Source organism: Pseudophryne corroboree, chromosome 11 (assembly GCF_028390025.1).
Source record: "Pseudophryne corroboree isolate aPseCor3 chromosome 11, aPseCor3.hap2, whole genome shotgun sequence".
In the NCBI taxonomy this organism is placed as follows: domain Eukaryota; kingdom Metazoa; phylum Chordata; class Amphibia; order Anura; family Myobatrachidae; genus Pseudophryne; species Pseudophryne corroboree.
This window is the reverse complement of record NC_086454.1, coordinates 43,659,468-43,675,330: the sequence shown is the minus strand read 5'-3', so window position 1 is coordinate 43,675,330 and position 15,863 is coordinate 43,659,468. Positions and strand designations below refer to the sequence as shown.

Genomic DNA, 15,863 nt, shown 5'->3' with positions numbered 1-15,863 from the left:
TGTATCTAATTATGTATTACCCAATCTGATTAGCCTGCAGCGCCCCCTACCATACACTCCACAGACAACAGCCTGTGTATCTAATTATGTCTTACCCAATCTGATTATTCTGCAGCGCCCCCTACCAAACACTCCACAAACAACAGCCTTGTGTATCTAATTATAGATTACTCTGTCTGATTCTCCTGCAGAACCCCCTCCCTGACACTCCATGTCAAGGGGCGAGCTTCTCTTACACTCTTTGTGTCACATCTTTTTAATATACTGTATGTATTTATCTTGCAGTTCATGTTACATCCAGGGCCGTCTTAACAGCATCATTGACCCTGGGAAAATCAATGCACTGGGGCCCCTACCCGTCCATTCACAGAAATAAATAAAATTTTAAAAATCATAGTGTAGCCCTCCTGTGGTCCTGTGCCATCTCTCCACATGTTTCCAAAGAGCGAGCTGTTCTGTAATACAGCGCTGTGCTGTACAGAATACTAACTAGATCATTCATTGTTGTGACATGTAAGTATCTTTCTGTTTCCATAGTATGCTGCAACGGCCCCTAGAATGGTGGGACCCTGAGCAGCTGCCCAGTATGCAGATATGTTAAGATGTCCTTGGTTACAGGTGGTCTTCAGTTTGCCGGCTGTCGGGATCCCGGCGCACAGTATACAGGCGCCAGAATCCCGACAGCCGGCATACCGACACCTTTTCTCCCTCTTGGGGGTCCACGACCCCCCTGGAGGGAGAATAGATAGCGTGGCGCGCCACCGTGCCCGCAGCGTGGTGAGGGCAGCGAGTCCGCAAGGGGCTCATTTGCGATCGGCCAGCTGTCGGTATGCCGGCGGTCGGGATTCCGGCGCCGGTATGCTGGCCGCCGGCATACCCTACTACACCCCTACACCCCTTGGTTACACCTTATAGTGTCGCAGTGCGGAGCCAGTAGGACATATTGAGATGCAGTGTAATAAATCTACCAGGGTGGCACAGGGTTAAATTTACTGTGTGGTGTATGTAAATTCCCTGCACATAGATTAGTGATATATCCCTCTGTTCTCTGCATAAGAAACAGAAACAGGGTTTTCTCCTGTGATGGAGAGAAGTGGGTCAGACGCCCACGTGACGACATCACTCAGTCTGGGAGATGTTTCTCGGCTCTCCGCAGTTGTGTCCAGACCCCGCACTGCAATGTTTCTGCCTGTGGCCCCAGGGCGTCCACTGAGTGAAAGTCCATAGTTATATATACCATACATCTAGTAAGGACATTCCACCTACTGTATATAATATTCTTCCGTAGCCGGGTCCCTGGATCTCTCACTAGGATGTATGGGAACTTGCTTTCAGATTGATTTACTAGATGTTATAGTTTAAAATAAGACCATGGGGTTCATTTCTGCCCGGGAACCTTTATGCAGCTTATCACTGTGCAAATGTTCCGAGTGTGTGTTAGTTACACACGTCACACATTGTCACCTCAGATACTGTAGGTGTCAGTATCACGTGAGTGTTAGTACAAAGCAGTGTCCGTGCCGTCATTTCCTGCAGTACAGCCTGCGGCGAGTCACTAGAGTGACTGCTCTGTAACCCATAGCAACCAATTAGAGAACTGCCCTCATTAGTCTGACCAGTGGTTGCTATAGTTACAGCAACACATTGCTCTGTGCACCATGTTTTTATTACTTCTGGAATGTGACAGACGGAGCTAATTTGCTCCATTCTAGTGCCAGCTCTGGCAGTGATTATTATGTAATGTATCTAGGTGAGGGACAGTAGGCTGACGCAGGGGGCTTGGCCTGTTACTGAGGTTGGAGGTCTGGAGCAACACAGGAAAACTGGCTGGGAGGGGGGAGAATCTGATCTTTGTCATACCCTCCCACCTTTACCTTTTCTCTAACGTCCTAAGTGGATGCTGGGGACTCCGTAAGGACCATGGGGAATAGCGGCTCCGCAGGAGACTGGGCACATCTAAAGAAAGCTTTAGGACTATCTGGTGTGCACTGGCTCCTCCTCCTATGACCCTCCTCCAAGCCTCAGTTAGATCTCTGTGCCCGAACGAGAAGGGTGCACACTAGGGGCTCTCCTGAGCTTCTTAGTGAAAGTTTTAGTTTAGGTTTTTTATTTTCAGTGAGACCTGCTGGAAACAGGCTCACTGCATCGAGGGACTAAGGGGAGAAGAAGCGAACTCACCTGCGTGCAGAGTGGATTGGGCTTCTTAGGCTACTGGACATTAGCTCCAGAGGGACGATCACAGGCCCAGCTTGGATGGGTCCCAGAGCCGCGCCGCCGGCCCCCTTACAGAGCCAGAAGGCAGAAGAGGTCCGGAAAATCGGCGGCAGAAGACGTCCTGTCTTCAACAAGGTAGCGCACAGCACTGCAGCTGTGCGCCATTGCTCTCAGCACACTTCACACTTCGGTCACTGAGGGTGCAGGGCGCTGGGGGGGGGCGCCCTGAGACGCAATAAAAACACCTTGGCTGGCGAAAATACATCACATATAGCCCCCAGGGCTATATGGATGAATTTTAACCCCTGCCAGAATCCATAAAAAAGCAGGAGAAAAGTCCGCGAAAAAGGGGCAGAGCCTATCTCCTCAGCACACTGGCGCCATTTTCCCTCACAGCTCCGTTGGAGGGAAGCTCCCTGGCTCTCCCCTGCAGTCACTACACTACAGAAAGGGTTAAAAAAGAGAGGGGGGCACTAATTAGGCGCAGTATTAACTATACAGCAGCTATAAGGGGAAAAACACTTATATAAGGTTATCCCTGTATATATATAGCGCTCTGGTGTGTGCTGGCAAACTCTCCCTCTGTCTCCCCAAAGGGCTAGTGGGGTCCTGTCCTCTATCAGAGCATTCCCTGTGTGTGTGCTGTATGTCGGTACTTTTGTGTCGACATGTATGAGGAGAAAAATGATGTGGAGACGGAGCAGATTGCCTGTAATAGTGATGTCACCCCCTAGGGGGTCGACACCTGAGTGGATGAACTGTTGGAAGGAATTACGTGACAGTGTCAGCTCTGTATAAAAGACAGTGGTTGACATGAGACAGCCGGCTACTCAGCTTGTGCCTGTCCAGACGTCTCATAGGCCGTCAGGGGCTCTAAAGCGCCCGTTACCTCAGATGGCAGATATAGACGCCGACACGGATACTGACTCCAGTGTCGACGGTGAAGAGACGAATGTGACTTCCAGTAGGGCCACACGTTACATGATTGAGGCAATGAAAAATGTTTTACACATTTCTGATAATACGAGTACCACCAAAAAAGGGGTATTATGTTCGGTGAGGAAAAACTACCTGTACTTTTCCTGAATCTGAGAAATTAAATGAGGTGTGTGATGATGCGTGGGTTTCCCCCGATAACAACTGATAATTTCTAAAATGTTATTGGCATTATATCCTTTCCCGCCAGAGGTTAGGGTGCGTTGGGAAACACCCCCTAGGGTGGATAAAGCGCTCACACGCTTGTAAGGGCTCTACCTTCGCCTGAGATGGCCGCCCTTAAGGATCCTGCTGATAGAAAGCAGGAGGGTATCCTAAAAGGTATTTACACACATACTGGTGTTATACTGCGACCAGCAATCGCCTCAGCCTGGATGTGCAGTGCTGGGTTGGCGTGGTCGGATTCCCTGACTGAAAATATTGATACCCTAGATAGGGACAGTATATTTTTGCCTATAGAGCATTTAAAAGGTGCATTTCTATATATGCGTGATGCACAGCGGAATATTTGCCGACTGGCATCAAGTCTAAGCGCGTTGTCCATTTCTACCAGTAGAGGGTTATGGACACGTCAGTGGTCAGGTGATGCGTATTCCAAACGGCATTTGGAAGTATTGCTTTATTAAGGGGAGGAGTTATTTGGGGTCGGTCTTTCAGACCTGGTGGCCACGGCAACAGCTGGGAATTCCACGTTTGTACCCCAGGTCGCCTCTCAACATGAGAAGACGCCGTATTATCAGGCGCAGTCTTTTCGTGGACAAGCGGGCAAAAGGTTCCTCATTTCTGCCCCGTGACAGAGGGAGAGGAAAAAGGCTGCAGAAATCAGCCAGTTCCCAGGAACAGAAACCCTCTCCCGCCTCTGCCAAGCCCTCAGTATACGCTGGGGCTTTACAAGCAGAATCAGGCACGGTGGGGGGCCCGTCTCAATGAATTTCAGCGCGCAGTGGGCTCACTCGCAAGTAGACCCCTGGATCCTTCAGGTGATATCTCAGGGGTACAAATTAGAATTCGAGACGTCTCCCCCTCGCCGTTTCCTAAAGTCGGCTTTACCGATGTCTCCTTCTGACAGGGAGACCGTTTTGGAAGCCATTCACAAGCTGTATTCCCAGCAGGTGATAATCAAGATACCCCTCCTGCAACAGGGAACGGGGTATTATTCCACACTGTTGTGGTACCGAAGCCGGACGGCTCGGTGAGACCGATTCTAAATCTAAAATCTTTGAACACTTACATACAGAGGTTCAAATTCAAGATTGAGTCACTCAGAGCAGTGATTGCGAACCTGGAAGAAGGGGACTACATGATGTCTCGGGACATCAAGGATGCTTACCTTCATGTCAAAATTTACCCTTCTCACCAAGGGTACCTCAGGTTTATGGTACAGAACTGTCACTATCAGTTCAGACGCTGCCGTATGGATGGTCCACGGCACCCCGGGTCTTTACCACGGTAATGGCCGAAATTATGATATTCCTTCGAAGGAAGTGAATTTTAGTTATCCCTTACTTGGACAATTCCCTGATAAGGGTAAGATCCAGGGAACAGTTGGAGGTCGGTGTAGCACTATCTCAGGTAGTGTTGCGGCAGCACGATTGGATTCTCAATATTCCAAAATCGCACCTGGTTCCGACGACGTGTCTTCTGTTCCTAGGGATGATCCTGGACACAGTCCAGAAAAAGGTGTTTCTCCCGGAGGAGAAAGCCAGGGAGTTATCCGAGCTAGTCAGGAACCTCCTAAAACCGAGCCAAGTCTCAGTGCATCAATGCACAAGGGTTCTGGGTAAAATGGTGGCTTCCTACGAAGCAATCCCATTCGGCAGATTCCACGCAAGAACTTTCCAGTGGGACCTGCTGGACAAATGGTCCGGGTCGCATCTTCAGATGCATCAGCGGATAACCCTGTCACCAAGGACAAGGGTGTCCCTCCTGTGGTGGTTGCAGAGTGCTCATCTTCTAGAGGGACGCAGATTAGGCATTCAGGACTGGGTCCTGGTGACCACGGATGCCAGCCTGCGAGGCTGGGGAACAGTCACACAGGGAAGGAATATCCAGGGCTTATGGTCAAGCCTGGAGACATCACTTCACATAAATATCCTGAAGCTAAGGGACATTTACAATGCTCTAAGCTTAGCAAGACCTCTGCTTCAAGGTCAGCCGGTGTTGATCCAGTAGGACAACATCACGGCAGTCACCCACGTAAACAGACAGGGTGGCACAAGAAGCAGGAGGGCAATGACAGAAGCTGCAAGGATTTTTCACTGGGCGGAAAATCATGTGATAGCACTGTCAGCAGTATTCATTCCGGGAGTGGACAACTGGGAAGCAGACTTCCTCAGCACGACCTCCACCCGGGAGAGTGGGGACTTCACCCAGAAGTCTTCCACATGATTAAAAACTCGACAGGTATTGCGCCAGGTCCAGGGACCCTCAGGCAATAAGCTGTAGACACCCTGGTAACACCGTGGGTGTACCAGTCAGGGTATGTGTTCCCTCCTCTGCCTCTCATACCCAAGGTACTGAGATTGATAAGATGGAGAGGAGTAAGCACTATATTCGTGGTTCCGGATTGGCCAAGAAGGACTTGGTAACCGGAACTTCAAGAGATGCTCACGGAGGATCCGTGGCCTCTACCTCTAAGAAGGGACCTGCTCCAGCAAGGACCCTGTCTGTTTCAAGACTTACCGCGGCTGCGTTTGACGGCATGGCGGTTGAACGCCGGATCCTGAAGGAAAAAAGGCATTCCGGATGAAGTCATCCCTATCCTGATCAAAGCCAGGAAGGATGTAACCGCAAAAACATTATCATTGGCGAAAATATGTTGCGTGGTGCGAGGCCAGTAAGGCCCGACGGAGGAAATTCAACTGGGTCGATTCCTACATTTCCTGCAAACAGGAGTGTCTATGGGCCTGAAATTGGGGTCCATTAAGGTTCAAATTTCGGCCCTGTCAATTTTCTTCCAAAAAGAACTAGCTTCAGTCCCTGAAGTTCAGACGTTTGTAAAAGGAGTACTGCATATACAGCCTCCTTTTGTGCCTCCAGTGGCACTTTGGGATCTCAATGTAGTTTTGGGTTCCAAAAGTCACATTGGTTTGAACCACTTAAATCTGTGGAGTTAAAATATCTCGCATGAAAAGTGGTCATGCTGTTGGCCCTGGCCTGGGCCAAGCGCGTGTCAGAATTGGCGGCTTTATCCTGAAAAAGCCCTTATCTGATTTTCCATTCGGACAGGGAGGAATTGAGGACTCGTCCTCAGTTTCTCCCCAAGGTGGTTTCAGCGTTTCACCTGAACCAACCTATTTGTGGTGCCTGCGGCTACTAGGGACTTGGAGGCCTCCAAGTTGCTAGACGTTGTCAGTGCCCTGAAAATATATGTTTCCAGGACGGCTGGAGTCAGGAAATCTGTCTCGCTGTTTATCCTGTATGCACCCAACAAGCTGGGTGCTCCTGCTTCTAAGCAGACTATTGCTCGTTGGATTTGTAGTACAATTCAGCTTGCACATTCTGTGGCAGGCCTGCCACAGCCAAAAATCTGTAAATGCCCACTCCACAAGGAAGGTGGGCTCATCTTGGGCGGCTGCCCGAGGGGTCTCGGCTTTTCAACTTTGCCGAGCAGCTACTTGGTCAGGAGAAAATACGTTTGTAAAATTCTACAAAATTGATATCCTGGCTGAGAAGGACCTGGAGTTCTCTCATTTGGTGCTGCAGAGTCATCCGCACTCTCCCGCCCGTTTGGGAGCTTTGGTATAATCCCCATGGTCCTTACGGAGTCCCCAGCATCCACTTAGGACGTTAGAGAAAATAAGAATTTACTTACCGATAATTCTATTTCTCATAGTCCGTAGTGGATGCTGGGCGCCCATCCCAAGTGCGGATTGTCTGCAATACTTGTACATAGTTATTGTTACAAAAATCGGGTTATTATTGTTGTGAGCCATCTTTCAGAGGCTCCTCTGTTATCATGCTGTTAACTGGGTTCAGATCACAGGTTGTACGGTGTGATTGGTGTGGCTGGTATGAGTCTTACCCGGGATTCAAAATCCTTCCTTATTGTGTACGCTCGTCCGGGCACAGTATCCTAACTGAGGCTTGGAGGAGGGTCATAGGGGGAGGAGCCAGTGCACACCAGATAGTCCTAAAGCTTTCTTTAGATGTGCCCAGTCTCCTGCGGAGCCGCTATTCCCCATGGTCCTTACGGAGTCCCCAGCATCCACTACGGACTATGAGAAATAGAATTATCGGTAAGTAAATTCTTATTTTTAGCAGGTACAGTACCTTATTTTAATGGTCTGTATCGATTTTTGACTCTCCAAACTTCCATTGAAAGTATAGGAAAAGGGATGTGACCACACCCCCTTTGCCCGTGGCCACGCCTCCTTTCATAATTTGTACCGATTTTTATGTGTAAAATGTTGGAGGGTATGCTTTGTATCATGCCTCTCTCTGTGCCCCATACAGCCGGTAGATATTACTTCCTGGCATGTGTGGTGGGCACTGTCTCATGCCTCTCTCTGTGTCCTCATAGCAGCAGGTAGATATTACTCCCTGGCATATGTGGTAGGTATTGTCCCTCCCTCACCTAACCCACCAGCCACTGTCAGTGCGCAAGATCTTGCTTCCTATTTCAAGGACAAGATTGACAAGATCCGAAATGAAATGGTATGCTCTTCCACAGCAAGTGACCTGCTCAATTCCCTGCCTGAACCCTCTAACACCTTCTCTTCCTTTGATCCTACAAATGAAGATGAAGTATCTGCACTCTTTTCATCTGCCTACTCTAATACCTCTCCCCTTGACTCTATACCCTCACAAATTAGTAAAGCTCTGTCTACTGTGCTCATCCCAAGCTTAACTAAAATCTGTAATCTCTCCCTGTCTACTGGTATCTTTCCTTCTCTGTACAAGCATGCAGTGATTACTCCCATTCTGAAAAAACAAAACTCTGACCCGAACGCTCTCTCTAACTACCGTCCCATCTCTCAGCTCCCATGCCCCTCCAAGCTACTTGAGAGACTTGCCTACACTCGCCTCACACACTTTCTTAACTCACACAGCCTACTGGACCCACTTCAGTCAGGATTTCGTGCCCAACACTCCACAGAGACAGCACTGACTAAGGTAGTGAATGATTTGGTCACTGCTAAATCTAAAGGACATTTCTCTCTCCTTATTCTCCTTGATCTCTCTGCTGCTTTTGACACTGTTGACCACTCTCTTCTCATACAAACACTACAATCCCTAGGTCTTCAGGACACAGCCCTTTCTTGGTTCTCATCCTACCTATCTAATCGCTCCTTCAGTGTTCGTTTCTCTGATTCCACCTCTCCTTCGCTACCTCTCTCAGTTGGAGTACCGCAAGGCTCAGTCCTAGGTCCTCTGCTTTTCTCTATCTATACCACATCTCTTGGCAAACTAATCAACTCTTTCGGATTTCAGTACCATCTGTATGCGGATGATACTCAAATCTACCTATCCTCCCCTGATTTGTCACCATCTGTATTGGGCCGTGTCACTGCATGCCTTTCTGCCATTTCATCTTGGATGACATCTCGCCACCTCAAACTTAATATTTCCAAAACAGAATTAATTATATTTCCACCGGCCAATAGTAGTTTCCAACCTGATATCTCTATCACTGTTGAGAACTCTGCAATCACCCCTACCCCACAAGCTCGCTGCCTAGGTGTCATTCTTGACTCTGAACTGTCCTTTGTTACCCACATTCAATCTGTCTCAAGATCATGTTACATACATCTAAGAAACATATCCAAAATACGCCCTTATCTTACACAAGACACAGCAAAAACTCTAATCCATGCTCTCATTATCTCCCGCATTGATTATTGTAATAGTCTCCTGACCGGTCTTCCCAAACATAGGCTCTCACCACTACAATCCATTTTGAATGCAGCTGCGAGGCTAATCTTCCTTGCCAGACGTTCATCGTCTGCAGATCCGCTCTGTCAGTCCCTCCATTGGTTACCGGTATTCTACCGTATTAAATATAAAATACTTTTACTCACATACAAGGCTATTAACCAAACTGCACCAACATACATCTCTTCACTCATCTCAAAATATCTCCCTACCCGACCTCTCCGCTCTGCACAAGATCTACGTCTCTCATCCACACGCATTACTTGTTCACACTCAAAATTACAGGACTTTATCCGGGCTTCACCCACTCTGTGGAATGCCCTCCCACGCACAGTAAGACTCGCCTCTAGTCTCCAAACCTTTAAATGTTCCCTGAAAACTCATCTCTTCAGACAAGCCTATCAAATTCCAGACCCACCCACATAACCTTCAGTGCTTCCCTATCTAATTACATCCTCTGTAGAATATTCATAACATCACATATCTTGTCTTTCTTTAGTCTCACACCCTCCTGACACTTGGATAACTTTGTGGGGTATCATCATACAACCCATTAGAACCTAGCAATCTGGTGGACCATTATGCAATAGTTAGCATCAATCCTTGTGTATCTATGCCTATTTCCCTATAGATTGTAAGCTTGCGAGCAGGGCCTTCCTACCTCTGTCTGTCTGTTTTTACCCAGTTTTGTTCTATTACTGTTGTTCTAATTGTAAAGCGCAACGGAATATGCTGCGCTATATAAGAAACTGTTAATAAATAAATAATAAAAATAATGCCTCTCTCTGTGCCCCCATAGCATCAGATAGACATTACTCTCTGGTGTATTACATATGTGGTGGGTACAGTCTCATGCCTCTGTCTGTGCCCCCATAGGAGCAGGTAGATATTACTCCATGGCATATGTTGTGGGTACGATCTCATGGCTCTGTCTCTCTCTGCCCCCATAGCATCAGGTAGATATTACTCCCTGGCATGTGTGGCGGGCACTGTCTCATGGCTCTCTCTGTGCCCCCATAGCATCAGGTAGATATTACTCCTTGGCATGTGTGGCGGGCACTGTCTCATGGCTCTCTCTGTGCCTCCATAGCATCAGGTATATATTACTATATGGCATGTGTGGTGGGTACGTTCTCATGCCTCTGTCTCTCTCTGCCCCCATAGCATCAGGTAGATATTACTCCTTGGCATGTGTGGCGGGCACTGTCTCATGGCTCTCTCTGTGCCCCCATAGCATCAGGTATATATTACTATATGGCATGTGTGGTGGGTACGTTCTCATGCCTCTGTCTCTCTCTGCCCCCATAGCATCAGGTAGATATTACTCCTTGGCATGTGTGGCGGGCACTGTCTCATGGCTCTCTCTGTGCCCCCATAGCATCAGGTATATATTACTATATGGCATGTGTGGTGGGTATGGTCTCATGCCTCTGTCTCTCTCTGCCCCCATAGCATCAGGTAGATATTACTCCCTGGCATGTGTGGTGGGTATGGTCTCATGCCTCTGTCTCTCTCTGCCCCCATAGCATCAGGTAGATATTACTCCCTGGCATGTGTGGTGGGTATGGTCTCATGCCTCTGTCTCTCTCTGCCCCCATAGCATCAGGTAGATATTACTCCCTGGCATGTGTGGTGGGTATGGTCTCATGCCTCTGTCTCTCTCTGCCCCCATAGCATCAGGTAGATATTACTCCCTGGCATGTGTGGTGGGTATGGTCTCATGCCTCTGTCTCTCTCTGCCCCCATAGCATCAGGTAGATATTACTCCCTGGCATGTGTGGCGGGCATGGTCTCATTCCTCTCTCTGTGCCCCCCCAGCACCGGGTACACACCATCCTGAACGCAGACATGGTCATTGTGATGAAGAGAGGAGCCATTATGGAGTACGACAAGCCGGAGCTTCTCCTGGAGCGAGATGACAGCATGTTTGCCTCTTATGTGCAAGCCGATAAATAGTGAGACGCGGAAACCTGCCAGAAGTGCAATTCACCAATCAACTAGTTTTTTAATTGTGTAAATAACGTGTAAATAAAAAAAAAAGAATCTTAATTGTTTCATAATAAAGAGCTTTTCCTGATTTTTCAGTTATACACAGATGGTGACTAATTATGTGCAATTACTGTATCTGTGTCAGATCTCACAAAATGTAAATCCTGCTCATGGCCTTTTTATCACCCTGGGAACTGTCCACCAAACACGTAAAGGTTTTTGGAGCTGTTCAGACCCTCTGACGTTTGGGGAGGGGAATGTTCACAACCTTAGCATAAAAACATAGAGTGCATTGTGGGTAAGGATAATATGAATAACCTGGTCTCCCAGCAGGGGGTGGGGCTCTGCGTTTACATATAGGGATTTGGTGGGATTGTTGGCAGAGTGCTCTCATTGTTACATATTTTGAGTTATTATCTTGCACAGCGGCAGACCCCTTAATCAACACACACCAACCCCCATCCATCTTACGACCCTAATACAAACCTTATTCTTGGTTCCAGTCTCTTTGTTCAGTAATCCAAGATACTCGTGTGATATTCATAAGTCTCAGTCCACATAATTGTTTTTCTTTCCTGTGTGCCAAATGCAACTATAGGATTCCACTAATATTATCAATGAAAATATAATCAGATGATACATGACGCGGAATACAGTGCAGTATGTATAATGTGCAGGCCAGGGGCAGTGTATTTTCATTAATTGATGATTTGTACGGTGCCTCAAGACCCTCAGTGGTGAACAGCTGGAATAACAACAGTCCATAACCGGTGAGCGAGAAGGTGCAAGCGGAGAACGTATTTTCTGCGTATCGGTCTGTGACAGTGCTATATCATTTATCCAATCAGATTCATTGGTGGGATTGTACAACTTACATCCTTAACTATTACTGATAGCAGGCCTTATGTTATTCACTGTTAATATGGCCCCCCGTCACCTAAGAGAGGGTGAGAGGAGTTCTTGGTCTCAACTGGAGTAGCTTCTAAGAAGATCAAGAATGGATTGCAGCCATATACACAGCAACAGATAGGCGTATCTCCTAACAGGCAACATGAGCCTGGTCCAGTTCCCTAGAGGTGACAAATGATGACCCAACTCCTCAAAAGTGATGTTACCTCAACTTCTGAGATGTGATATCATAAGCCCAGCACCTTAGAGATGACAACTGATATGCCCTAATTGTCACAGGTGACAAATGGTAGGCCCAACTCCTTACAGATGACAACTGATAGGCCCAAACCCTCACAGATGACAACTGATAGGCCCAACTCAAAGATGGTAGCTGATAGGCCCAGCTCCTTACAGATGACAACTGACAGTCCCAACTCACAGATGATAACTGATAGGCCCAGCTCCTCACAGATGATAACTGATAGGCCCAATTCCTCATACATGACAACTGATAAGCCCAGCTCCTCACAGGTGGCAACTGATAGGCCCAATTCCTCATACATGACAACTGATAGGCCCAGCTCCTCATAGGTGGCAACTGATAGGCCCAACTCCTTAAGGATGACAACTGATAAACCTAACGCCTCCCAGGTGGCAACTAATAGTCCCAATTTCTCACAGTTGGCAACAGATACAACAGACCTGAATTCTGACCGGTAACATTAGATAGATCTAACTCCTGATAACTGAGAGGTACAGCTCCTTAAATGTGACAATTTATAGGCCCAAGTGATCACATACAACAGCAGATAGACCCAGTTCCGTAGAGGTGACAACTGATCTGTCCAGCTTCCACAAGTGACAACAGATAGACCCAACTCTTCACAGATGTTCACACAAACTCCTTAGAGATAGGCCCATATGTACGCAAGTGACAACTGATGGGCCCAACTCCTCACAGGTGACATGCAGGCTATAAGTTTTACTTTGCACAGGGTTTTTAGCAAAAGTTTATGTGTGTAGCCTGTGGTGCTGAGAGGGGGGGGCAGGAAGCAATTACGCGGGCCTGATAGAGGGGCCCGAGTCTGCCGCTCACCCCACTCTTACTGGCAGTGCCGCGGCTTCTGCCTGTCACACTGATGTGTGCTGAGCAGCGATAGGTACAGGAAAGCTGACAGATGAGAACAGATAATCCGCTCAGGACACTAATAAACTAGTGCCATGATAAACCCAAACCATGGTCAGATTACTACAAATTAGGGGCCTAATTCAAGTTTGATTGCAAAATAAAATTTTCCCCGTATGGGCAAAATCATGTGCACTGCAGGGGGGAACAGATATAACATGTGCAGAGAGAGTTATATTTGGGTGAGTTCAGGGGTGTAGCGAGGGTGGCTCTGGTGGAGCTCGAGCTCCGGGTGCCAGAAAAGTTAGAGGGCGTGCCAGTGCCTGACCCACCCCTCCGCCCGCTATACCGCAGCCCACTGTAAAAGCAGCTACAGAGCAGGAGGAGGAGAAGCAGAGTGTTACATACTGACTCGGACTCAGAGACTAGGTAGGAACAGGGCAGGCCAGAGGTGACAGCAGAATACACTGACAGCCGGCACATGCCAGAACTCTGCCGCCCTTTTTTATGTCTTACTGTGTGCTTGTAGCTGTGCAACGGGGTTACTCATGTCCTGCAGCACTACTATTTGCCCCCTCTGCTGCAGCACCTCTTTCTGCCCTGGTTGCTGCAGCATCTCTTTCTGCTCCAGCTGCTGCAGCAGCACCTCTCCCTGCCCCAGCTGCTGCAGCACCTCTCCCTGCCCCAGCAGCTGCAGCACCTCTTTCTGCCCCAGCTGCTGCAGCACCTCTCTCTGCCCAGCTGCTACAGCACCTCTCTCTACATTAATGTTGGAGCACCTCTCTCTTGTTTCTGTGCAGGGTAAATACTGGCTGCTTTATTTTTACACTGCAATTTAGATTGCAGTTTGAACACACCCCACCCAAATCTAACTCTCTGCACATGTTACATCTGCCCCCTATTAGTGAACACCCCGTTGCCGCCCAGTTACGCCCACTCAGATGCAGCTGGAGATACAACTGAGATCTGTATGACTCTAAGGCAGGGGTGGGCAATTATTTCAGTTGGGGGAACGCTTAACACTTCCAGTGAATATTCGAGGGCCACACACAAGGGCGGGGACTAATATGAATGACAAATATTTGTAGGAGTAAGTCCTGGGCTGCGCAGAGACTGCACAAAGTAGATTTTTGCAGCTCTGCGTACACATACGATCGTACACTTGCACGGGTGAATTTACACTCCTCCTGGGGGCGGCGACTACCCGAACGCAGGACAGCAAAATTTGCAGCACAGTGATCAGGTCTGAATCAGCCCCTTAGTCAGCAGTTGCTGCAAAATGAGACCCGTTAAAGGGCCCAATTCAGACCCGGTCGCTGCTGTGTATTTTCGCACAGCGGGTGATCGGGTCTGAACTGGGCATGCATTGCAGTGCGCAGGCACATCAGTCTGCCGCGCTGGGGAGCGTCAGGCAGTGATGGGATGGTGCGAACAAAGCGATCGCACAGGTGATCGCAAGGTGATTAACAGGAAGAGGCCGTTTGTGGGTGGCAACTGACCGGTTTAGAGGAGTGCACGGAAAAATGCAGGAGGGACGAGGCGTTTGGAGGGAGGGTTTCTGACGTCAGCTCCGGCCCCGATCATCCCACTGGAAGAGTAAGTCCTGGGCTGAGCAGAGACTGCACAAACTTCTGTTTCTGCAGCTCTCCTGCACATGCGATCGCTCCCCTGCACAGCGATTACCCCCTCCCCCTGTAGGCGGTGACTACCTGATCGTAGCAGTGCAAAAATCACACCCTAGCGATCAGGTCTGAATTAGGCCCATAGTTTGTATATATATATATATATATATATACAAAGTGTAGTAATCCCGGCACTCCCTCTCCAAATGGCAATGTGCTGCGGTGCCCTCCTAGAGAAACAATGCTGATCCTCAATATAATGGATGGAGACAGGCGGCACTCAAGCAGACTCAAATAGAGTGAAAAAAGCGGTCCGTTTATTGATCCAATATGGATCAATAAACGAACCGCTTTTTTCACTCTATTTGAGTCTGCTTGAGTGCCGCCTGTCTCCATCCATTTTATATATATATATATATATATATATATAAAACTATAAAAACATAGTATTATATACAGGTATATATATATATATATATATATATATATAAAACTATAAAAACACACACACCATAGCGATACAGCGATAGCGATGCGCACATCGCTATCGCTGCTGCTAGACAGGCCAATCTAGCGGGTCGCCCCCCCCCCCCCCCCCGTCTCCCCCCGCACGGTCAGCACAGATCGCGCTGTGCTGAGCGGCAGGAGAGATGTGTGCTGAGCGGTTCGCTCAGTACACATCTCTCCCAAATCGCCCCGTGGGTACTGGGCTTAAAAAACACATCCAGTAATAAAGAAATAAAAATAAAAAAATGCTGAAAACAAACAAACAGCATCCTGTGTAATGCTGTTATCAATCGTATTCACAGCTGGTTACTAGCTCCCCCCACCCGCTTCCCTGAACCCACATAGCAGTCTCAAACCTCCCCTCTCCCTTAAACCCATATAGTAGTCTCTACCCCCCTTCCCCCACCCCTGAACCCATATAGCAGTCACTACCCCCCTTCACCCCCTCCCCTGAACCTACACAGCAGTCTCTACCCCCCCTCCCCTGAACCTATACAGCAGTCTCTACCCCCCTTCCCCTGAACACCTATACAGCAGTCTCTACCCCCCTCCTTTCCTCCCTCCCTCCTCTCTCTCTCTCTCTCCCCCCCCCCCCCCCCCCCCCGGACCCATATAGCAGCTTTACCTTAGATGTGTTTTTTTCA

At 48.4% G+C, this 15,863-nt stretch overlaps 1 protein-coding gene across 4 annotated transcripts in view; it reads left to right on the top strand.

Moving 5' to 3' along the window:
* Nucleotides 1–11,180, top strand: part of ABCC8 (ATP binding cassette subfamily C member 8) — a 254,803-nt gene extending 243,623 nt beyond the window's left edge. For all 4 annotated transcript variants that reach the window (XM_063944092.1, XM_063944091.1, XM_063944093.1 and 1 more), the window contains one exon: nt 10,903–11,180. In XM_063944092.1, the coding sequence (XP_063800162.1) occupies nt 10,903–11,040 (138 nt within the window). In that variant the 3' untranslated portion in view covers nt 11,041–11,180. The remainder of the gene's footprint in view (nt 1–10,902) is intronic.
* The last annotated feature ends 4,683 nt before the right edge of the window (nt 11,181–15,863 follow it).